The sequence below is a fragment of the Macaca fascicularis genome, chromosome 3 (genome assembly GCF_037993035.2).
Source record: "Macaca fascicularis isolate 582-1 chromosome 3, T2T-MFA8v1.1".
Taxonomy (NCBI): domain Eukaryota; kingdom Metazoa; phylum Chordata; class Mammalia; order Primates; family Cercopithecidae; genus Macaca; species Macaca fascicularis.
The window spans coordinates 956,561-980,415 of NC_088377.1; the positions used below are offsets into that span (position 1 = coordinate 956,561).

At 59.7% G+C, this 23,855-nt stretch overlaps 2 protein-coding genes across 8 annotated transcripts in view; both read left to right on the forward strand.

Annotated features, from left to right (window-relative positions):
* The window catches only part of SPATC1L (spermatogenesis and centriole associated 1 like), a 22,549-nt gene extending 21,891 nt beyond the window's left edge, over positions 1–658 (forward strand). For all 5 annotated transcript variants that reach the window (XM_065541237.2, XM_074033856.1, XM_015446711.4 and 2 more), the window contains one exon: positions 101–658. In XM_065541237.2, the coding sequence (XP_065397309.2) occupies positions 101–427 (327 nt within the window). In that variant the 3' untranslated portion in view covers positions 428–658. The remainder of the gene's footprint in view (positions 1–100) is intronic.
* Positions 97–21,618, forward strand: FTCD (formimidoyltransferase cyclodeaminase). Of its 3 annotated transcripts, XM_015446713.4 has the most exons (15): positions 97–423; positions 6,339–6,421; positions 7,532–7,715; positions 8,805–8,933; positions 9,437–9,525; positions 9,654–9,833; positions 10,858–10,995; positions 11,133–11,264; positions 16,437–16,498; positions 16,816–16,945; positions 17,036–17,197; positions 19,071–19,114; positions 19,752–19,890; positions 21,065–21,160; positions 21,324–21,618. In XM_015446713.4, exons 2-15 carry the CDS (start codon positions 6,368–6,370, stop codon positions 21,408–21,410), a joined length of 1,626 nt encoding a protein of 541 aa, XP_015302199.2. In that variant the 5' UTR covers positions 97–423; positions 6,339–6,367; the 3' UTR covers positions 21,411–21,618. The 3 variants fall into 3 exon arrangements, with proteins under 3 accessions (XP_015302199.2, XP_015302201.2, XP_015302200.2); XM_015446715.4 differs by lacking the exon at positions 11,133–11,264; XM_015446714.4 differs by lacking the exons at positions 97–423; positions 7,532–7,715 and having other exon boundaries at positions 6,341–6,421.
* Positions 21,619–23,855: the final 2,237 nt, after the last annotated feature.

The window sequence follows — 23,855 nt, forward strand, 5'->3', positions numbered from 1 at the left end:
ACCCAGGAGGGCGGGGCAGGGGTCGGCCCTGGGCCTGGAAGTCCCCGTCCGAGGGCCCCGAGATCCCCCCGCCTCCGCCATCCATGCGCTGCGCCCGCAGACCTCCATCAAGTCCCTGGACGGCTCCGTGGACGAGAAGAAGCTGCGCGAGCTGACGCAGCGCTACCTGGCCCTGAGCGCGCGCCTGGAGAAGCTGGGCTACAGCCGCGACGTGCACCCGGCGTTCAGCGAGTTCCTCATCAACACCTACGGAATCCTGAAGCAGCGGCCCGACCTGCGCGCCAACCCCCTGCACAGCAGCCCGGCCGCGCTGCGCAAGCTGGTCATCGACGTGGTGCCCCCCAAGTTCCTGGGCGACTCGCTGCTGCTGCTCAACTGCCTGTGCGAGCTCTCCAAGGAGGACAGCAAGCCACTCTTCGCCTGGTGAGCCGCCCCGCGCCCACCGCCTTGCCTGCAGTAAACGCGTTTGTTCCAACCCGGAGGCCGTGGTGCCTCCTGCGCGTCCTCCCGGAGGGGAAAGGGCCGCGCTCCCCGCGCGCGAGGCCGGAGCAGGCGCCTCTCCCGCCCGCGCTGGGCCCCGACCGCAGCCCGCCGCCGCCCGCACCTGCGGAGTGCTTGTCACCCCTCATTAAATCATCCGTTTGCTTGTCTGCCTTTACCAAACTCTGGCTCTTTGAGGGCGTGGAGGGCGCCTGCAGGAAGCGCCGCTCGGTGCTCCTGGCGGGAAGCCGGGAAGGAGCCGCAGGCTGCAGGGACCCCCGCTCCCCACTTTCTTCTCCGCCTCCCCACCCCTCCCCCGGGCCTCCGCACCCACCCGCTTTCCTGCCCGGGACGACGAGTCCTGTCCCAGTTTGAGTTTCCCCAAATGACAAGCTGGGGTAAGGATTTGGTTCTGGCGGATGGTTGCGCACCCCTGCAGGCAAAATGGAAACGCGGCCCCTTGTTCAAAAGCGAAGAATTCGAAGAATTCGAAAGAGCAACAGCCGAGCGTTACAGTGAACCGGGGCCTTAGGACTGAGCGGTGGCAACGCAGGCGGGCGAGCGCCAGGGAGCCCCGAGACCGTGGGCGTGCAGGGGGTGGGCGAGCGCTGGGGAGCCCTGGAGACCATGGGGGTGCTGGGGGTGGGCGAGTACAGGGGAGCCCCGGAGACCATGGGGGTGCCGGGGGTGGACAAGCGCCAGGGAGCTCCCAGACTGTGGGCGTACCGGGGGTGGGCGAGCGCCAGGGAGCCCTGGAGACCATGGGGGTGCTGGGGGTGGGTGAGCACCTGGGAACTCCGAGACCATGGGGGTGCTGGGGGTGGGCGAGCACAGGGGAGCCCCGGAGACCATGGGGGTGCTGGGGGTGGGCGAGCACAGGGGAGCCCCGGAGACCATGGGGGTGCCGGGGGTGGGTGAGCACCTGGGAACTCCGAGACCATGGGGGTGCACTTTGCGCCATACTGGAGCGGGGAGCTGGGGAGCTTACCCATCAATTCCCCTCCCCCTGGGTCATCTCCCTGCAGGAGGCCAGAACGACGGGCACTCTGAATTGGCGAGACCTTGGGGCTGAGGAGATACCCAGTTCCAAAGTGCCCTGGAACAAGGGGCATTTACCGTGTCTCAGGGGAGCCTTGGCTCCCGCCGCACAAGCCAGCGTGCTCAGCCTGGCCCTACAGTCTCAGCAATAGTGGCGGGGAGGGCAGGGCTGTCACACATTAACAGTTCAGAGCCCGATGGAGACTGCTGGGGACCCCATTCTGGCTGGTAGCTAGGACATTCAGCTCCCAGGTGCAGATGGGCTGGATCCTGGGGTGGGCGCCCAACTTCATGCCCCGCAGATGTGGGGCCCGCTGGCCTGGGAAGCTCTGGCTGGGTGCTGATTTCTGGCCTTACCTTTGGGGATCGCCTGTGGCCACACCGGCACTGGGCTGGCTCTGTGGTTGGGCCAGGAGCTTTGGGCCCCAGGCCTAGGGCGGCAGCCACATAGTCTCAGCCAGGTGATCCATGCCCCCTTCCCCTCGGTGCCAGTGAGTGGTTACTTCCAGCAAGCCTGGAATAGGCAGGGCTGTGATGAAACGCACCAGGATTTAGTTCAGTTGGGTGTGGTGGGATACAGACACAGGAACCCTGAGTTGAAAGGAGAATGTCACAAAGTACTGCAGACCCAGCAGCTTAAACCACAGGAGGGCACATGCCATGCCACACAGGGCCACCGGGGGGCGCCGCGGCAACAGGACCCGGAAGGTGAGAGGGGAGAGTGTGGCCAGAGGCTTTACAGGGGTTTCCCTGGGAAGAGAGGCCAGGGAGGGTGGGCACGAAGGAGCAAGTTCAGGATTGGACAGGTTAATTTCCTTGGGCTCCGGGCTATGGGGTGGTGTCTAGTTGACCACCATCCTGCCCCTGGGTGATTGAGGGCAGAGGAACATGGGTTTGGTGAGTGAGTCAGATAAGGGGTGGTTGGGTTTACAGGCTCCAGTTGGGTTGGCTTGTGCATTAAACGGGAGCTCTGTAGGCACCTTGTGCTGTCTCTAGGAATTAGCCAGCCCTGGGAGGGCAGTCTCCACCCAGCCAGTAAGGAGAGGTCGAAGCATCATAAACCGGAAAACAAAAACCACGTGAGTTATACGGGAACAGTCTGGTGGGCAGGTGGCAGTCGGTCCCTGCGCTCTGGATCTCTAGAAGAAGGGGGTTCTCGGCCTCTGGCCATGGGTCCCCCAGACAACCTTGGTGTCTTCCAGGATCTTGGGCTTGACTTGGAGTGGCCCCTGGGGGCTGTCGCTGGGGCGGTGCCCATGGCTCACCCTCTGTCCATATAATGCGGCCCATGGTGTCCACTGTGCTGGGCCAGCCTGGGGGCGCCCTGTGGTCAGAGGCTGGACCCCCACCCTGGCAGTGCCACCCCCTAGGCTGCAGGTGCACATGGAACTTTCCGGAGGGCCCCCGTGCAGAGAGGGTGGAGCCCATTCCTGCACTTTTTCTTACTATACTATTAAAATGAGGGGAAATGGGAACCGGGTGAGGAGGGTGGCCCTGAAGTGGCTGATGTGGCCGTGTCTCCTGGGGCAGCACCCGGGCCCTGGGCACCAGCCCTTCCATCTGTAGACAGGAGGGCAGTGAGCTTCTGGGGGACTATTTCCTCCTGCTGGCATGGAGGCGGGCACCGGCCCAACTGAACTCAGATTCTCCTGCACACAGCTTCTGTATTCAGTCATTTACTCACGGGCCCACGATGTGTGTCTCATGCTCTGGGTTAGAAAAGTGTATCGTCTGCCTGGCTCTGGAATCAGAGCCCTGGGCCTGTCACTGGGGAGAGATGGTGGAAACCCTGGTGTGGGCTTGGCTGAGAGTCTTTCTCTGGTAAGTGGGGTCCCTTAGGGTCCCCGATTCAGGAGCTATTTACAGCACCTGCCGGCATTTCTAATGTCTCAGTGCTGCCCCCAAGAACCAGCGCCTGCGTCACGGCCACCCCATTCCGCTTCGTGTTCTCAGCTGTAGCCAAGCCCTGGGCCCGCAGCAGTTGGGTAGGACAACAGCTCCTGCTGGGGCCTCCCGCCCCAACCCTCTCTCCTGACAGGCGATTTGCTGGGCTGGAGGACAGGGCCAGGTCTTGGCCTTGGCACCGTCCTGGGTCACGAGTGGATGGTTCCGGTCACTCTGCTGTGGTGTGAGGATGAAGGTGTCAGCCCAGTGTGGGCAACCCTCGCAGCCAGCATGTTCCGATGCCCCGCACCTGTAGGTGTGTGCCGCTGCCATCACAAAGTACCGCGGACCCAGCAGCTTAAACCACAGAAATTTATTCTGTCGAAGTCCTGAAGGCCCAGAGTACAAGATCAAAGCATCCGCAGATTCTGTTTGTCTGAGGCCTCTCTGCTAGGTGCAGGCGGCCGCCTCCCTGCTTGGTCCTCCTGGCCCTTTCTCTGAGTGCATCCCTCGTGCCTCTCCCTCTTGTCACCACCCTGTCCGTCTCCACATCCAATCCAGTCTGCCACGCTGGGGGTCAGGCCTTCAGCAGATGGTTTCTCGAGGGGATGCAGTGCAGCCCTCAACAGACCCCATCCTCCCCTCCCGGCCTCCACAGAGCCCTGACCCCATCCTCCCCTCCCGGCCTCCACACAGCCCTGACCCCATCCTCCCCTCCCGGCCTCCACACAGCCCTGACCCCATCCTCCCCTCCCGGCCTCCACACAGCCCTGACCCCATCCTCCCCTCCCGGCCTCCACACAGCCCTGACCCCATCCTCCCCTCCCGGCCTCCACACAGCCCTGACCCCATCCTCCCCTCCCGGCCTCCACACAGCCCTGACCCCATCCTCCCCTCCCGGCCTCCACACAGCCCTGACCCCATCCTCCCCTCCCGGCCTCCACACAGCCCTGACCCCATCCTCCCCTCCCGGCCTCCACACAGCCCTGACCCCATCCTCCCCTCCCGGCCTCCACACAGCCCTGACCCCATCCTCCCCTCCCGGCCTCCACACAGCCCTGACCCCATCCTCCCCTCCCGGCCTCCACACAGCCCTGACCCCATCCTCCCCTCCCGGCCTCCACACAGCCCTGACCCCATCCTCCCCTCCCGGCCTCCACACAGCCCTGACCCCATCCTCCCCTCCCGGCCTCCACACAGCCCTGACCCCATCCTCCCCTCCCGGCCTCCACACAGCCCTGACCCCATCCTCCCCTCCCAGCCTCCAGACATGGAGCCCTGGCCGGGGAACTCTGTGTGCTCCCAGCCTCTGAAGGTGTCTGGGCTTACCTGGCTCCTCTCTCATCCCAGTCCCCTTGAGTAGCCACGGAGGTGGGGTCCCTAAGACCCACATGGCTGAGGTTCCATTAAGAACTTCAAGTGGGGCTGGGCTCAGGGGCTCACACCTGTAATTCCAGCACTTTGGGAGGCCAAGGCAGGAGGATCACGTGAGCCCAGGAGTTTGAGACTAGCCTGGGCAACATGGTGAGACCTCATGTGTATTTGTCTGCTCTCATGCTGTTAATAAAGACATACCCAAGATTGGGTACTTTTTAAAGAAAAAGAGGTTCAATGGACTCAACAGTTCCGCGTGGCTGGGGAGGCCTCACAATCGTGGTGGAAGGTGAAAAAGGAGCGAGGTCGTGTCTTACAAGAGGGCGTGGACAGGGAACTGCCCTTTATAAAACCGTCAGGTCTCGTGAGACTCTTCACTATCACAAGAACAGCACCGGGAAAAGTCGCCCCCATGATTCAGTGACCTCCCACCAGGTCCCTCCCATGGTGTGGGGATTATGGGAGCTACAATTCAAGATGAGATTTGGGTGGGGACACAGCCAAGCCATATCACCATGTCTACCAAAAATTGAAAAATGAGCCGGTGTAGTGGTGTGTGCCTGTGGCCCCAGCTGCTCAGAAGGCTGAGGTGAAAGGATCTCTCGGGCCCGGGGACCAAGGCTGCAGGAAGCCATGATTGTGCCACTGTACATCCAGCCTGGGTGAGAGTGAGACTTGGTCTCAAAAAAAAGAGAGAAAATAAAAGCAAGTGGGCGGCGGCTGAATGCGGAGACAGGAGTTGTCCCTTGTGAGCGCGGCCCTGGTGCTGCTGATTTCATGGGGAGCCTCCAGTCAGGGGAGCAGCAGCTGGGGAGAGCTGGGGCCTCTCTCACCTGCCTTCCCCCACATCACACATGCCCCCTCTTGTGTGTGTCCGCACTCACACACGTGTTCCCCTGCCCCGCGCTCATGTGTGTCTGTACTCTCACACGCGTGCTCCCTTGCCCCACGCTCACATGTAACCTTGCTCACTCTCACATGCGTGCTCCCTTGCCCCACGCTCACATGTAACCTTGCTCACTCTCACACGCGTGCTCCCCTGCCCCATGGTCACATGTATCCTTGCACACTCTCACACGCGTGCTCCCCTGCATTCTCCTGTTGAGCTGAGCTGACCTCAGTGGGGTGCTACAAGCCAGGGCCTCACACCGGCCTCTCGCCCTCCACAGCCCTGGGGTCCAGGCTCCTCCAGGAACAAGCGCAGGCCCCCGGGCTCCCTGGAACCTCCCGGAAGGCAGCAGAGGGTCACGGGGGTCACCCGCAGGGGCGCAGGGAGGCCTCATCACGACCGGATTCCAGCCAGGCTGGCCTGATGCTCCTGGGGGTCCTCAGCACACGCCTCTTTGCCCCAGCATGTGCTTCTTTCCGGGGAACCCACACTCCGGCTGAGTGGAGCCGTCCCCTCCAGGTCAACAGTACCCGGGGTGGCTCTGCAGCGCCCCACTCTGCGCCTGCACAGGGACGGTGGCCCCAGCGCCCTTTGTGACTCGCTGGTTAATGAGAAGCCGGTGGGGAGGTGCTGCCGGTGAGCGAATAAAGGCCCTGTCCTTTCGTCTGCCCAGACAGGAGCATCAGGACCAAGGTGCTGGCCATGTCCCAGCTGGTGGAATGCGTCCCCAACTTTTCGGAGGGGAGGAACCAGGAGGTGAGGCCCCCAGGAGCTGGTCAAGCATCCAGGGCCCACGGGGCAGCTTCAGTGGCTGAGGCCCAGGCCCTGGAGGAGGCGGCGGGCTTGGTGGGGGGGCCATCTTCCCAGGATGGGCGAAGCCGCTGCCCGTGGGCCCCAAGGACATCCCGTGACTGGGGGCGCCTCGGGAGTGCCTGAGCCAGGGGTGGGTGGAACACGACTGGTGCTTGTGGGGGCTGAGGCCTGGCGGTGGCTCCAGGGGCCTTTTGGGTGCTTCTGGTGGGGGGTTGGGCCAATCTCTGGGCCTCAAAGGGCCTTGGTGCTCCCCCCCCGGGAATGGGGCTCCTGCCACCGACCGAAAGGGCTGCGTGAGGTCACACGGGGTTGCCCAGTGAGGTCACACGGGGTTGCCCAGTGTGGTCCCCAGCCCCGCCACTCCATCTCCACCGGAGTTACTTGCTGAGCCCCCACCTTGCAGCCACCATCCCCACTGGACCTAAAATGAAGTAGGCACAGAGGGGGCAGCAGGCCCCCAGGTCTGGCCTCTCGCCCCCCACAGCCCTGAGTTCCAGGCTCTTCCAGAAACAAGCGCAGGCCCCAAGGGCCACCTGGAAGCCCCCAGAGGGCAACACTGGGCCACAGGGGTCACCTGCAGGGGTGCAGGGAGGCCTCGTCACGCCAGGATTCCAGCCAGCACCGAGGCCCTGGGACAGGGCAAGATTTGGGGCTGAGCCCCTGCTCCCAGCCGTCCTGTCACCCAGAAGGTTCCAGGCCCCTCCCCTGCTCGGGAGTTGCGGGTCCTGGCCCCTCTGTGACCTGTGCCTGTGGTCACCTTCTTGGTTCCCTGGTCGAGCCTCCGGCATCTGTCTGTCGGGCCAGAGCCCGTGAGTCTCTACTGGAGGCACCACCTGCAGCCCCTCGTGGGGACCATGCTTGGGCCTGAGCGACGGTGGCCTCTGTGAGGGTTTCTGGGCGGCCACTGTGTGCAGGCACTTTTAGTGGGAGCTCAGCTTGTCAGAGAGCCCCCAAAAGGCCCCCATTTGGGTGTCTGGGCACAGCCACCTCCAAGCTCCTTTTCCTTCTTTCAAATGGGGAGACTGAGGTGTGGGGGCTGGGCCTGTGTCCCAGGTGATCGAGGCCATCTCTGGAGCCATTACACAGACCCCCGGCTGCGTGCTGCTGGATGTGGACGCAGGTCCCTCCACCAACCGCACCGTGTACACCTTCGTGGGGCCGCCGGACTGCGTGGTGGAGGGGGCCCTCAACGCCGCCCGGGCAGCCTCCCAGCTTATCGACATGAGCAGGCACCAAGGTGAGGGCTCCAGGCTCTCCTGCGGCCGCTGTGTGTTGGACTGTCGGGGCTGAGGCCCGTCCTGGTGTCCTGGGAGAGGGAGTAAACCCGGGGCCCAGGCTTGGAACGTGGGATTCAGTGGGGCTGACTCTGGCTCTCCTAGGAGGACCCTGGAGTGTGGGGGTCACGGCCCCCAGCCTGCCTGGAGGGCTGTGCTCTGGGGGACCCCCAGGTCGCCATGCTTCTGCAGCACCGGGCCACCTTCATGGCTGGGTGGGGGGAGGGGGCCACGCCGGGGACCTGCCCACACGTCAGAGGGGCTGAGAGCCGGTCTTGGATCAGGCACTGGTCGGGGAAGGGCTGCCCGGAAGCTGACATGTCAACAGCCCACAAGCCAAACACCTCAGTGGGCGGGCAGGGCCAAAGGTGTGTGGACACACGGGCGCTGGCCAGGGGCTGGGCCGTGGGTCACTCATGAGAGGCCAGGGATTCACAGTGATCCCAAGGGGTGGATGGATGAGAAGCTTATCTCAAAGTGACCAGCCCTGGGCGGGGGCAGCAAAGGCGGGGGAGGCTGGCATCCCCTGGGGTGGGCACTGACCCACGGCTTGGTGTAGCCACAGCGAGAGACTCAGCTAGTGAGAAGAATGTTCTGGAGATGCAGTGTAGATTCTGGGCTTCAGGGGAGGGGGCTGGGGTGGCCAGAACCCAGCCTCAAGCGCCCACCCTTGACCTGGTCAGGGCTTCATGAGAGCTGAGCTTTGCAGGCCTTAGAAAGTTATTTATGTGCATTAGGAGAGGGAGAGGTTTATCTCAGAGATGCCAGACCACCCACTCAGGCTGCTGCTGGTCCTGGGCTGAGCGGCCTCCCCACACTGCCTGGGAGGACGGTGCAGGGACATCCGTTGTCCCGGGAGGGACGGGTGCTGCTGCTGGGGCGGGGCTAGGAGCGCCCAGGGCCGGCCTCCCTGTGGTCAGTGTGAGCAGCTCGCTGGGTGTGTGGACTGGGGGGCTGCCCAGGCCGGAGAGGAGAGAGGGTCCGAGAACCCTGTGGAGCTCCCACCCACTCCCACACCTGGCCTCCTGCCCAGCCTCGCCATCTCTCTGCAGGGGAGCACCCCCGCATGGGCGCCCTGGACGTCTGCCCCTTCATTCCCGTGAGGGGCGTCAGCATGGACGAGTGTGTGCTCTGTGCCCAGGCCTTTGGCCAGCGGCTGGCAGAGGAGCTGGACGTGCCAGGTGAGTGTGCCCCACCCTCCTTGCTCCACTCCTGTCTCATTGGTGCGGGTTACTGGCTCCTTCTGTATCCCGCAGTTCCCTGCCCTTGGCTGCTCCTGCAAGGGCAGAGTGTTACAAAAAGCTAACATGCAGAAGCACAGCTCCCTCAATACCGAAACAACGCAGCCTCCCTCAATACCGAAATCAACGCAGCCTCCCTCAATACCGAAATCAACAATACAAAATCAACGCAGCCTCCCTCAATACCGAAACAACGCAGCCTCCCTCAATACCGAAATCAACGCAGCCTCCCTCAATACCGAATCAACAATACAAAATCAACGCAGCCTCCCTCAATAACGAAATCATCCATCTGAGGCAGAGAACGGGCACTCCCTGGGAGAGGGTGCAGTGGGGGCCCATTCCCAGGTTTAGGCTTGAGGGAGCCCCTCCACCTGGGTCCTCCAGGAACTGAGTCCTGGATCCCCTGCTGGTCAAGGCCTGACCGCCGGGCTCTCCTGCAGTGTACCTGTATGGTGAGGCTGCCAGGACGGACAGTCGCCGGACCCTGCCGGCCATCCGGGCCGGGGAGTACGAGGCCCTCCCTAAGAAGGTGCCCCCACCCTGGGTGGTCGGGCCTGGGAAGGAGGTGGACCTGCCCCTTTGTCCTGGCTGGGGCGGCTGGGCTGGGCCCCTCCCTCCCATAGGGGATGTCTCACCCCAGGGCAAACTTGCCCACAGCTCCAGCAGGCCGAGTGGGCGCCTGACTTTGGCCCCAGCTCCTTTGTCCCCAGCTGGGGGGCCACGGCCACGGGGGCGAGGAAGTTCCTCATTGCTTTCAACATCAACCTACTCAGCACGAAGGAGCAAGCCCACCGCATCGCGCTCAACCTGCGGGAGCAGGGCCGCGGGAAGGACCAGGTGACCCCGTTCACCAACCCCGTGGAGCCCCACCCAGCCCCTCGGGAAAGGGTCAGAGGCCGAGAGCCTCAGCTGGGGCGGTCGGTGGTGGACGGGGCACCGGCCAGACAGGGTTTGGTCTCCCACCTGCAGACTGGCCCAGCCTCCGCGTCCACAGCATGTGGGGACAGCGCAGGCCGGCAGGTCGGGGTGGATGGAGCTGGGGAGCTCCGGCCTCATGGGGGTTTCCATGGAAGAAGGCAGGGCTTCCCTTTGTTAACATGGCAGTATTTCCATACTGCTGGGAAACAGCGACTTCCGGAATCCCAGGTGCCCTCAGGGGCCCCCCACATCCCTCCAGATGCCTTGGGAGCCCCGACACCCCTACAAATCTTCAGGTGCCCCCGGGCCTTTCCCTCCAAGTCTACATAGCAGTGGTCACCCGGTCTGAGCGTCACCCCTGCACAGATGGTATAGATACCTGGAGAAAGAGGTGGAGGGACCCCCTGCCCATCTGTTCCTCACTCAGAGACCCCAGTCCCACAGGCAGCAGAGGTGCTGGGGCCCAGCTTCCCGACCTGCAGACTCAGCACAAAAGCACAGGGGCCTCCAAGTCCTGCTTTAGGCCCCAGCCAAGGGCAGAGGCCAAAGTTCCCCCATGTGGACTTAGCCACCCCAAGGAGTGCGGGGCTGAGGGGATGGGGGAGCAGATGGGAGAATGGCATGGGGGTGCCTGGGCCCCATCCCTCAGCATTCCCCCAACATCTAGGACGCAGCATGGCTGGGAGGCAGGGCTTGGGCTGAGCGAGGGCCAGCCGGGGTGGGCGTCCGGTGTCTGACCCTTGGGGGCCTCTGTTTCCCTGTGGCAAGCGAAGCCACTCTGGCCCTCCCCGGTCAGCTCAGTGGGGTCGGAGGAGAACCACAGCACCCACCCAGGCACAGGCTCCTCCCTGTCCAGCTGGGGGACGCAAGCGCCAGGAGAGGCTGGCAGGGCCAGGCAGGATGAGCTTCCTAGCCCAGGCTGGGAAATGCTTCTCCTTTGCAGCCAGGACGTCTGAAGAAGGTTCAGGGCATCGGCTGGTACCTGGACGAGAAGAACCTGGCTCAGGTGTCCACCAATCTCCTGGACTTTGAGGTCACGGCGCTGCACACGGTCTACGAGGAGACCTGCCGAGAAGCACAGGTGAGCCCGGGAGCAGCCACTGCTGCGGTGAGGGGTGCGCAGATCCGTCCCGTGGGCAGGGCAGGGGCCCCGCATCCTCCAGCCAGGGCCGTTCTCCAGCCAGCCCCCAGGTGGTGATGCTACCTGTGCCTCGGCAGGAGCTGAGCCTCCCGGTGGTGGGCTCACAGCTGGTGGGCCTGGTGCCCCTGAAGGCTCTGCTGGATGCAGCCGCCTTCTACTGCGAGAAGGAGAACCTTTTCATCCTGGAGGAGGAGCAGCGGATCAGGCTGGTGGGCCGGGCTGCCGAGGAAGGGTCGGACGGGGCATGCGGGGAGGGTGGGGAGGCGGCGGAGCTCATACCCCTGGGGCGCAGCTTCCCTCCCCCTCCTCCCCCTTCATTTTATTGACTTGTGTTCAGAAGATGAGATTCACTTTTCATTTTGGAAACCTTATTGAGGTTTTTTTGTCACCTATGATATACTCACTTGTGCAAATTCCATGGAGAGGACAGCCCCCTTTCTGCTGGGTCTTGCCTCCTGGGCCAGCTGTGCTCCCGTGGAGGGGCCTGTGCCTCCTCTCACCACCTCCATAGGGGCTCCTGGAACTGGCGGCTTACAGGTGTGTGTGCCTCCAGCTATGGGACTTAAATCCCCGTCCACGGAGCGGCTCCTTCAGAAAGTGATTCGTTTGGTCTTGTGGACACCTGGACCTCAAGGCTCCTGGAGTCTGGGTTCCGGTGGGGCCCCAGGTCCTGCTGGGGTGTGGCAGTGTCTGCAGAGCCGCTCTCCACCTTGGTCTGTCCTTTCACTAGAGGTCACTTTGTTTTAGGTGTGTTTTCCGAAATAAGCACAATGCACTTGACTGGATTTTTTTGAGAGGTTTTGTCTTTTGGTGTTGGGTTTTTACCGTTTGTGTTTTTACTGATTTAGCTCTTGTGACTTGTGGATTCTATCCTTGTTTAGTCTCAGGCATATTTTCTTCTGTTAGATCGCTGACCCGGTTATTTAGTTCTCTAGCTGTAGCGACACTGTGATGCTGCAGCAGCTGTGATGTCCTCTCTGCCTCCATCACTCCTTTCCTCTGGATTCACAGCGGTTTTCCGAAACCCAGCCTCTCAGTCACTGGTACATTTGTAGCCTAGTCTATTGTATTCCTGGCTGTTAACAATTTTTTTTGTGACTTTAAATTTTGTATAATTTCTTACAGAGAAGATGGGGTGGCCCTCCACTCCTGCCTTCTGCCCATATTTTCCAAGTGCTTGCATTTTGCCCAATTTATTTGTGTAGAATAATATTTTTTTCTGGACTATTTAAAAGTTGGGTTGAAGACATTGTGCTCTTTTACTCCTAATTTATTAAGGTTGTGTTTCTTAAGAACAGGGACATTCTCTTACATAACCACAGTGTAATTATCAAAATCGGGAAATTCAACACTGATACAATCCTAGTACCTAATAATCCTCAGGCCATAACCAAATTGCTTCAGTGTCCCAGTGATTCCCATCAGAGCAATTTCTCCTCCAATCCACGATCCAGCTCATGTAACACAGAGCACTGAGCCCACCTTTTCTCCTTTCATCCCGAACTATTCCTGTCTTCCTTGCCCTTCACTGACCTTGACATAGTTTAAAAGGACAGACTTTTAAAAGCACCTCCGTGGGGACTAGTCTGATGTTGCTTGTGGCCAGATGTAGTTGTGCATTTTTATTTTAATTTAATTTCTTAATTTTTTTGAGACAGGGTCTTCCTCTGTCACCCGGCCGGAGTACAGTGGCACAGTCACAGCTCACTGCAGCCTCAAACTCCAGGGCTCAGGTGATCTTCCCACCTCAGCCTCCCAAAGTGCTGGGATTACAGGCCGTACCACTAGGTAGACCTGGCTAATTTCGTACAGATGGGGTTTTGCTCTGTTGCCCAGGCTGGTCTCAAACTCCTGGACTCAAGCAATCCACTCACGTCAGCCTCCCAAAAGTGTTGGGACAACAGGTGTGCACCACCACGCCAAGCCAGTTACTTATTTTTGGCAGGAAAAGCATAGATGGTGTTGTTTCCTCCCCACAATGCACATTTTCTCAGGGTGCCGACGTGGTCCAGTCACTTGGCCAAGGCGGCCCCTTCCTCCTGGGCCCTTCGCTGCAATGTTACTGTTTTTCCCTTTTGCAATTAATACATTGTGGGGAGTACTTGAAGGTGTTTAAAGTATTGAGTAGGTAGAGAAATACCTGTTATCTACTGAAATTCCAGCGTTTTAGGAGCCAGTGACAGTGTTCTAACGTCATCCTGTCTCTCTAAGCAGCAGCTGTCGCTTCTCCACATTTCCTTGTCTTATGTGTGACGCCCTCTGCTTTCCAGCATGGGGTTTTGTTGTCGTCATCTTTCTTTCTTTTTTCTTCTTTCTTTCTTCTTTCTTTCTTTCTTCTTTCTTCTCCTTCTTCTCCTCCTCCTCCTCCTCCCGCTCCTCCCCCTCCTCCTCCTCCCCCTTCTCCTCCCTTCTCTTCCTCCTCCCTTCTCCTCCTCCCTTCTCCTCCTCCTCCCTTCTCCTCCTCCTCCCTTCTCCTCCTCCTCCCCCTCCTCCTCCTCCCCCTCCTCCTCCTCCTCCCTTCTCCTCCTCCCCCTCCTCCTCCTCCTCCCTTCTCCTCCTCCTCCCTTCTCCTCCTCCCTTCTCCTCCTCCTTCCTCCTCCTCCTTCCTCCTCCTCCTTCCTCCTCCTCCTCTCTCCTCCTCCTCCCTCCTCCTCCTCCTCCCTCCTCCTCCTCCTCCCTCCTCCTCCTCCTTCCTTCTTCCTCTTCTCCTTCCTTCTTCCTCTCCTTCTTTCTTCTTCCTTCTTTCTTCTTCCTTCTTCTTCTTTCCTCTTCCCTCTTCCTTTCTTCTTTCTTCTTCCTTCATTCTTCTTCTTCCTTCTTTCTTCTTCCTTCTTTCTTCTTCTTTCTTCCTCTTCCTTCTTCTTCCTTCTTCTTCCTTCTTTCTTCTTCGTTCTTCTTCCTTCTTCTTCCTTCTTTCTTCTTCCTTCTTCTTCCTTCTTCTTTCTTTCTTTCTTCTTTCTTCTTCCTTCTTCTTCTTCCTTCTTCTTTCTTCTTCCTTCTTCCTTCTTCTTCTTTCTTCCTTCTTCCTTCTTTCTTCTTCCTTCTTCCTTCCTTCTTCCTTCTTTCTTCTTCCTTCTTCCTTCTTTCTTCCTTCTTTCTTCTTCTTCTTCCTTCTTTCTTCTTTCTTCTTCCTTCTTCTTTCTTCTTCTTTCTTCTTCTTCCTTCTTCTCTTTCTTCCTTCTTCCTTCTTTCTTCTTCCTTCTTCTTTCTTCCGTCTTCCTTCTTCTTCCTTCTTCCTTCTTCTTCCTTCTTTCTTCTTTCTTCTTCCTTCTTTCTTCTTCCTTCTTTCTTCTTCCTTTCTTCTTCTTCTTCCTTCTTCCTTCTTTCTTCCTTCTTTCTTCTTCCTTCTTTCTTCTTCCTTCCTTCTTTCTTCTTCTTTCTTCTTTCTTCTTCCTCCTTCTTTCTTTCTTCTTCCTTTTTTCTTCTTCCTTTTTTCCCTTCTTCTTCTTCTGAGTCGTCTTCTGAGTCTTCTTCTTCTGAGTCTTCTTCTGAGTCTTCTTCTTCTGAGTCATCTTCTTCTTCATCTGAGTCTTCTGAGTCTTCTTCTGAGTCGTCATCTTCTTCTTCTGAGTCTTCTTCTGAGTCTTATTCTTCTGAGTTGTCTTCTTCTTCTTCTTCTTCTTCTTCTGAGTCGTCTTCTTCTTCTTCTGAGTCGTCGTCTTCTTCTTCTGAGTCGTCGTCTTCTTCTGAGTCTTCTTCTTCTGAGTCGTCGTCTTCTTCTTCTGAGTCTTGCTGTCACCGAGGCTGGAGTGCAGTGGTGCAATCTTGGCTCATGGCAAACCTCCGCCTCCCGGGTTGAAGCAATTCTCTGCCTCAGCCTCTGGCAGGGAGTAGCTGGGATTACAGGCGTGTGCCACTGCACCCGGCTAATTTTTGTATTTTCTTTTAGTAGAGATGGGGTTTCACCATCTTGGCCAGGCTGGTCTTGACCTCCTGACCTCGTGATCACCCACCTTGACCTCCCAAAGTGCTGGGATTACAGGCGTGAGCCGCCGTGACCAGCCAGAGTTTTGTCTTCTTTACCCGAAGGACCCCATGCCTGCGACCTGCACAGGTCTGGCTGTGCCGTTGGCTGCGTGCTGCCTCCTGGTGGTGAGGCTGCTTTGCTTTGTGTTGTGTGATTTTTGATTGCGAGTGCATGCTCTTTGGAATTGTATCTATGGTAGTTCTTGGTCACCGGGGTTCAAAGTTTTCGCCTCCAAGGAGGCTTTGTGCTGGCGCTTGTGGACACTGCCTCAAAGGACCCCCGAAGCTGAGTTTTGGCTTGGAGCTCTGGAACCGCAGAAGAGTGAATTTGGTGTTGGGTGAGGCCTATAGCCCTGTCAGGGTGGCTTATGGTTGTGGTTAGGAATTCACAGGAGATTTTTTTTTTTTCCTACTTCACCCAAAGGGAACGCAGGAACTGGGAAGTACCTCAACTGTTCCCTCTGGCAGGTGGCTGTTTCTAATTCATCCTTGGGGATGTCACTTTCCAGGGATCTCCAGTCTGACCCCACTCTGAAGGCCCGAGACCTCCGCCACTCTTGAGGGGCTGCCAGAGCAGGGCAGTTGCCCCCAGGGCGGACCCAGCTCCAGGCTGACAGGCTGTTCCAGACTCACCTTTCTGGTCATGTCTGGTCTCCAGTGATGTCCTGTCTGCTAGCTTAGCCAGGCCTTTAAAACGCCCCGCATCTTCCTGGGGTTTTCTGCAGAAGGAGGCTTTGCCTTGCGGCTTGCTGGTTCTGTGGCCACTGGGAGGTGCTCTCCACCCCACCCGGCTGCTGTTCCTCTCTGTGGCGTGGGGGTCGCATAGCCAACGTGTTCTGAATGGGTTTCGCAGAGTGAATTCTAATCTTAAATGGGACTGTCACAACTTTATTTTGAATTTAGGTAAAATTCACTTTTCTGGCATATAAGTTTATGTGTGGGTGACTTAGGGCTGTTCCTCAGCTTTTAAGGACTTGTTAGATGTGAAGACTTGGTAAATTAAAATCTTGCCCGCCCCTGTCAGCGATGGGCAAGTGGTGCGGTGGGAGGGGTCGAGTGGTGTGGAGTGGGGCGAGTGGTGGGGGGGCGGCGAGGGATGAGCAGCAGTTTGCTGTGGGGTCTCCAGGGGGCAACTCCTTTCTCTGGGCCTCGGTTTCCTCAAGGGCAACTCAGGGTGAGTGGCTGTTTCCAGAATCCCGTACGGAGTGCGTGCTGGGGCGGGGCCCACAGGGCTCCTGGTGGAGCAGAGGTGGGGGGTGAGGGGTGCCAGTCACGCCCCTGCCCTGCTCCCCGCAAAAGCGCCCATGTGCTCGGGGCAGGGGGCGGCTGCTGCAAGGGTGGGACCCGCGGGTTCCGAGGCTTTCCTGGTGGTGGAGACGCGCCGAGGCCGTTTCCACTCCAAGCCGCTTTTCTAGGTGGTGAGTCGGCTGGGCCTGGACTCCCTGTGTCCCTTCAGCCCTAAGGAGCGGATCATCGAGTGAGCCTCTGCCCTCCCGACCTCTTCTCACCTGTCCCGGGCTCTGCCTCCCTGGCCTTGCGGGGCGCCGGGGTCCCTGCGTGGAGACCCGGCTCATCCTCCCAGCGCCTCCCTTTGGGCACCTGCTCGGCCTGTGCCAAGTCGGGGTGTGGGGCGTGAGGGGGGCACAGAGACCCCGGCCGGGTCCCCGCTGGTTCTCTCCCGAGTGGTCGCCTCCCCGTGGGTGCAGGTGGGCGTGGGGCCTGGGGCCGCCTGGGGAGGACTGCGCTCCCCCCACCAACCCCGGCCGGACCCGCTGAGCCGCGCCCACCCTGCAGGTACCTGGTCCCTGAGCGCGGGCCTGAGCGAGGTCTGGGCAGCAAGTCCCTGCGCGCCTTCGTGGGGGAGGTGGGTGCCCGCTCTGCGGCCCCCGGGGGCGGCTCGGTGGCGGCGGCAGCTGCAGCCATGGTGAGCTCGGGGGGAGGGGAGGCGGGGGAGGGGAGGTGGGGGGAGGGCGCGGTGGGGTCCCCGCGACCCCTACATCCACCCCTCTCGCAGGGCGCGGCGCTGGGCTCCATGGTGGGCCTTATGACCTACGGGCGGCGCCAGTTCCAGCCCCTGGACGCGACGATGCGGCGCCTGATCCCGCCCTTCCGCGAGGCCTCGGCCAAGCTAACCGCGCTGGTGGACTCGGACGCCGAGGCCTTCGCCGCCTACCTGGTGAGTGGCAGCCGCAGCAGGGCACCCCGGGCCCCTCCGACAGCGAACCCCCAGCTGGGGCCCGGGTGAGAAGCGGGTCAGCCTCCGGCTGGGGACCAGGAGTGGCCTGAGGGGGTCACCACTGGCCGCTGTCTGGGCCTTGACCCCCAGCACTGCCTCCACCCGGCAAGTGCATGGTCCCAGCAGGGTTTGAGGGTTGGTATCTACCCCCCACCTCCCCCGGAAAAAGCCAGGCGTGGTAGCTGGTGCCTGTGGTCCCAGCTACTCTGGAGGCTTAGGTGGGGGGTGGCTTGAGGCCAGGAGTTGGGGCTGCAGTGAGCGGTGATTGCAGCACTGCACTCTAGCCTGGGCAACAGAATGAGACCCTGTCTCTAAAGTAAATATATACAAAACGCAGGAACAACTTTAAATTTAGAAATTTAAAATAAGATGAATAATTGAATAAAAACCAAGTAGAGAGGAAAATACATAAATGAAAATGTAATCAAGAGGCAGGAAAGAAACGTACATATAAGACGTGTGGTTTAGAGAAACATGAGTGGGGACGGTGAGACCGCACCAGGCACCAGTGGTCACTCCAGCATGTGGGGAGCGCCGGATTGGTTTATGCTCCTTGTGAGCAATGGGAAGGTAGACTTTTGAAAAATATAAGGAGATATCCTTACTTTGCACTAAATACATAAGTAATTTCCAGATGGAATAGAAAGCTGTGTTTCCCCATCACCAACACAACAAAGCCTCACGAGAAATCACAGAAAACAAAACTGACCAGGTGGGCAGGCCTCGGCCGGACACAGATGTGGCCACGTGAAGCACACGCTTGGCTGAGATCTGCCCAGGGAGACCGTGCACACCGCAAGGTCTGGCTGTGAGAGGGTGTTCGTAGTACGAGTCACAGCGTGGGGATGGCTGTCCCTGCTCTACCTGCAACTGTTGCAGACCCTCATGCAGAGGACAGCCCGGGAGAGGGGCCGCAGACCCTCGTGCAGAGGACAGCCCGGGAGAGGGGCTGCAGCCAGGAGGCCTGGTCCGGACAACACCCCAGCCAGTCAGGGAGATCCTGGGCATTTCTGTTCCTTGATCGCCGCTGTTGGAAAGGTCATAGGATCCAGCTCTGGCCAGGGCCCACCCAGGGAGCATTTTCTCCCAGCCGTGGCCGAGGGTAGGGGCCATTGATGATGACTTTCTGGTGGAGATTTGACTGAATCTTCCAAGATGAAGGGAGCACATTCCCCACTGACCACCCCTTGGCTGGGGCTCTGGCCCAGTGGATGTGAGCAGGGCTTGGTGGGTCCCCGTGCTCCGTCTCACCCTAGGCGGTTGGTGTGTGGCCCCAGCCATGCTTGCCCACACGGGGTGGGTCTGAGGAGCCGAGTGCCTTTGGGTGATGCCACACGTGTGAGCACCTAGGAAAGGCCAGTGCCTGTGGCCAAGGCAGGGACGCGAGGGGCTTTGTGGTTTGCTCTTAGTCCTGCAAAGTCTGGGCCTCTTATGCCCAGGCTTGAGGGTGGTGCAGCTGCTTGTGTTGGAGACGCAGGCCAGAGCCACTCCTGCCTTATAGGTTCTAAGGGCTCAGGGGACCTCCTGGGCCCTCAGGCTCCTTATCTGAGAATAAGGGCCCTGAGGGAACTACCTGCCCCTCCTCACATCCCCGGGCTCTAACCATCTGCTGTGTGCCCCTGACCACGCCCCACCCCACTCCACCAGGCCTGATGCAAAGGGCTGTAAACCACTGACCTAGCAGAAGCTTGGTTCCCAGAGAACTTGTCCCTACCTGGGACACGGTCCTTGCTACGGCCCCTGGTGGGAGCTCAGAGGGCATGGCTGCTACCCCAACGGTCCGTCACCCAGTAGTTCTGTCTCTCTCTGGCAGGAAGCAATGAGGCTGCCCAAGAACACACCTGAGGAAAAGGACAGGTGAGCCTGGAGGGCTAGCCGCACTGGGGGCCTCTGTGTCTGGGGAGTTGGCAGCCAGGAACCTGGGTACCTGGGTGCTGTGACGGGGCGTGGTCGGCGTGGGCGTGTTGGGTACCTGGGCGCTGTGACGGGGCGTGGTCGGCCTGGGCGTGCTGGGTACCTGGGCGCTGTGACGGGGCGTGGTCGGCCTGGGCGTGCTGGGTACCTGGGCGCTGTGACGGGGCGTGGTCGGCCTGGGCGTGCTGGGTACCTGGGCGCTGTGACGGGGCGTGGTCGGCCTGGGCGTGCTGGGTACCTGGGCGCTGTGACGGGGCGTGGTCGGCCTGGGCGTGCTGGGTACCTGGGCGCTGTGACGGGGCGTGGTCGGCCTGGGCGTGCTGGGTACCTGGGCGCTGTGACGGGCCGTGGTCGGCCTGGGCGTGCTGGGTACCTGGGTGCTGTGATGGGGTGTGGTCAGCCTGGGCATGCTGGGTACCTGGGCGCCGTGATGGGGCGAGGTCAGCCTGGGTGTGCTAGGTGTTTGGGAGTGACTTCCCGTTCCCCGCTTCTGCGCCTGCTCAGCCCTGTTGGGGTGCAGTGTGACTACTGCCTGCCCATGTGTGCCCCTGTGCCCAGGCTCTCCTCTTGCTCCTTCCAGGCGCACGGCAGCCCTGCAGGAGGGGCTGAGGCGGGCAGTCTCTGTGCCGCTGACGCTGGCGGAGACGGTGGCCTCGTTATGGCCGGCGCTGCAGGAACTGGCCCGGTGTGGGAACCTGGCCTGCCGGTCAGACCTCCAGGTAGGGGGGTGCCTGGGGGACCCTAGGTCTGCTGCAGAGCAGGAAGCAGCTGTTGGGGCTCAGTGGCTGGAGAGCACGGTGCTTTGCTGGCTGAGCCAGGCGGGGAGATCTCACTTCACGGGCAGTTCCCGGGGCTTTGGCCTCTTCCAGCAGGGCCGGGGTATCCACTGCCTTCTAAGATCTCGCCCACGGTCGCACCACAGACAGGCAGAGACCCAAATGTGTCTGCAGAGCCCATCCTGACCACTGTATACACTGCTCCACATCCCCCGGGGGCCGCTGTACCACCCACCCTCTTGTTCTAGAAAACACCTATGTCAGGCCAGGCACAACGGCTCACGCCTGTGGTCCCAGCACTTTGGGAGGCTGAGGCGGGAGGATCACTTGAGTAGAGGAGGTTGAGACCAGCCTGGGCAGCATAGTGGGGTATGTGTGTACAATAGACAAGTATGAGCCGGGCGCGGTGGTGCCTGTGGTCGCAGTTACTTGGAAGGCTGAGGCAGGAGAATTGCTTGAGCACAGGAGGTCGAGGCTGCAGTGAGCTGTGATCACACCACTGCACTCCAGCCTCGGTGACAGAGCAAGACCCTGTGTCAACAACAACAAACAAAACTCAAGAAAGCACGCAAGGCAGCTCCTGGAAGTAGACGCATCACACTGACGGGCCACAGCCGGGCAGAGGCTCCCGGACAAGGAACATCTATCTCATGGGCTCGGCACTTTCTGCAGCTGCCCTAAGACCTCATGGTCTTCGGGGTCTTTACAGGAAAGACACCAGTTTCCAGCGTCTGGTCCCAGAGAGGTGTCCCCTCAATCCCTGGGAAGTGGCCCAGGGCAGTTAGCCTGAAGCTGCCTCCAGGGGCCCTCCAGGGGATGACTTTGCCTCTAGAACTGTGGTCCCGGCTCCTAGAGTGGCGGACAGCCTCCAGCACGGCTGCTCCCGGGCCTCCTGCGGGGCTGAGCCCTGCTTGGATAAGAGGAAGTTTCGTTTTCTAAGCTCAGTGGTGGAAGAAACCAGGAGCTGAGCTTGTCGCCCCGGAGGCGGCTCCCGCTGTGGGGTGAGAGTGGGGGCTGTGCTGGGCTCCTTGTGGTGAGGAGGAGCCCCTCAGGCAGAGACAGTCTGAGAAGTTTGCTCAGCCTTGATCCATGGAGGGGCTCCCTGGGGTCCTTGCAGGTGGCGGCCAAAGCCCTGGAGACGGGTGTGTTTGGCGCGTATTTCAACGTGCTCATCAACCTGAGGGACATCACAGACGAGGCATTTAAGGACCAGGTGAGCAGGAGGCAGGTGTGGTGCCCGGACCCCACGTGGGGCCTGGATTCGCAGCCTCAGGGTGATTGCGACTGTCCATGGGCAGCGGGGGTAGGAGCCTGCTGCCTAGCAAGCCAGGCTGAGACTGGAACTCCTGGGCCCTCTTCCCCCGTGTGTCTGTCAGATCCACCATCGCATCTCCAGCCTCCTGCAGGAAGCCAAGACCCAGGCTGCACTGGTGCTGGACTGCCTGGAGACCCGGCAGGAGTGATGGTGCTGGAGGCCTCTCCGGGCTCTGTGGTCCCTCCTCGCCCATCCCCAGAGGGCAGAGCTGTGACCTGGGTCGGGACACAGTTTGTTCATGTGGGGCCCGGAGGATAGGTGGGTGGGCAGGGGGGCATCTCCCGGGAATGGAGGTGCTGGTAGGAACAGGAGACCCCTTAGTCCCATGTGACCTCCAGTAAAGTCTTAGCACCAAACCTGTGTTGTGTGTGTGCGGTTTTGGGGGCAGGGCTGAGAGCTGAGCTGCGGGTCTTGGGGCAGGAGCAGGACACATGGTCAGTGGGCCACGGGAGCTGGGGTTGGAGGGGATGGGGCTGCAGTGTGAGGAGACAGACCTCAGCACCAAGGTCCCCAGAAGCCCAGTGCAGCCCACAGTGGGCAGGGTCACAGGTATTTGGAGCACCTGGGGTTCAGTGCAGGTCCCTGGGCCGCGAGGCCCCTCATCTGAGGGAAAGGGGCCCTGGTTGTGCATGGGACAGAAACCCTGGGGACGGCAGGACTTTCGACGCTGGAAGGAGAGCCTCGCTTCCCAGGTGCAGCTGCCAGCGGGTCCGGACAGTCCCACGGAGCACGGTACTGGCCCCGTCCTCAGTTCCTGTCCACCCTTCAACCGGCAGCTCCCTGGGGGACTTTTCCTCCCTGCCTCAGCTCCCTGCCGGGCCAGCCTCCTGCCTCCAGAGAAGTTATTCGTTAAAAAATAATTTAAAAAATCACTATACCCTCAAATTACTTCCAGATGGACTATTACATGTGATAGACAAAGTATGAATGTATTCGTTAGACAGCAATGCAGGATATTAAAAAGATTACTATGTCCTTGAGTGAGGCAGAAAACTCAAATGCCTTATTGGAGAGATTTCCCATTCTGAAAATAGAACACAATTGTTCCTGGAAAAAGATGTCACCCAAGACAAACGACAAGAATCCTACAGGAAGAAAAACACCCAAGCTGTGTGTGGGCACAGGGTCACCATCACGCAGCATGAAAAGTTCCTACACATCCGGCAGGCAGGGGGCGCCAGGGAGGGGACGCTGGTGAGACAGTGGTGTTGGGCTGGTGAGGGGACATTTGTGAGGGGATATTGGTGTTGGGCTGGTGAGGGGACATTGGTGAGGGGACATTGGTGAGGGGACATTTGTGAGGGGATATTAGTGTTGGGCTGATGAGGGGACATTGGTGAGGGGACATTGGTGAGGGGACATTTGTGAGGGGATATTAGTGTTGGGCTGATGAGGGGACATTGGTGAGGGGACATTGGTGAGGGGACATTGGTGAGGGGACATTTGTGAGGGGATACTGGTGTTGGGCTGGTGAGGGGACATTGGTGAGGGGACATTGGTGAGGGGACATTTGTGAGGGGATATTAGTGTTGGGCTGATGAGGGGACATTGGTGAGGGGACATTTGTGAGGGGATATTGGTGTTGGGCTGGTGAGGGGACATTGGTGAGGGGACATTTGTGAGGGGATATTGGTGTTGGGCTGGTGAAGGGACATTGGTGAGGGGACATTGGTAAGGAGACATTTGTGAGGGGATATTAGTGTTGGGCTGGTGAGGGGACATAGGTGGGACATTGGTGAGACAGTGGTCGGCTGGTGAGGGGACAGTTGTGAGGGGATATTGGTGTTGGGCTGGTGAAGGGACATTGGTGAGGGGACATTGGTGTTGGGATGTGAGGGGGCATTGGTGAGGGGATGTTGGTGAGGGGACATTTGTGTGGGGGCATTGGTGAGGGGACATTGGTGAGGGGGCATTTGTGTGGGGACATTGGTGTTGGGTTGGTGAGGGGACATTTGTGATGGACGCTGGTGGGGGATGCTGGTATGGTATAATTGGTGAAGGGCCAGTGGTGAGGGGCGGTTGCTGGGTGGAGCCTGTGGGTAGCTGGAAGTCCTTTCTAGTGGGACTGATGTTCCTGCCCTGCAGGGTCCAAGGCTGCATACACAGGAGCTGGCACCAAGGAGGGGAACATCCTCTCCCTGCAGAGGCCCTGGGTGGCTCCTGTGGGCAGAGCTTGTGCACCTGCAGGGGCCTCTGCCTCCCTCCGCCTGAGGGACCTGCAATGTTCACCTGGAGCACAGAGATCTGAGGACTGACACTCAGGGCACAGGGGCTTAGCGAAACAGGCAGGCCTCTTCTGCGTCTGTTGCAGGCATTTGAATAGATTTTTGTGGGATGGGAAGAGGAGAGGAAGAGAAAATAACTGATGTCCTGTCCTGGAGCTGTAGGCTGTGTGGTCAGATGACGGAGAGGTGGAGTATGAAGAAAAGAGTGAGTCTTCTCAAAGAACAACCAAGTTTTGGGTTATCTGGAGTGAACTGCATTCCCCCAGTTTCACATGTTGACTCCTAACCCTAACCCTAATCCTAAACTCTAACCCTAACCCTAACCCTAACCCTAACCCCAGACCTCTGGATGTGACCTTGTTTGGAAA

Coding starts and splice junctions, on each gene's coding strand:
- FTCD (XM_015446713.4), top strand. CDS start 6,368: ATGTCCCAGCTGGTGGAATGCGTCCCCAACTTTTCGGAGGGGAGGAAC. Junction 19,115..19,751: donor ACACCTGAGGAAAAGGACAG/GTGAGCCTGGAG, acceptor TGCTCCTTCCAG/GCGCACGGCAGCCCTGCAGG. Junction 21,161..21,323: donor ACGAGGCATTTAAGGACCAG/GTGAGCAGGAGG, acceptor TGTGTCTGTCAG/ATCCACCATCGCATCTCCAG.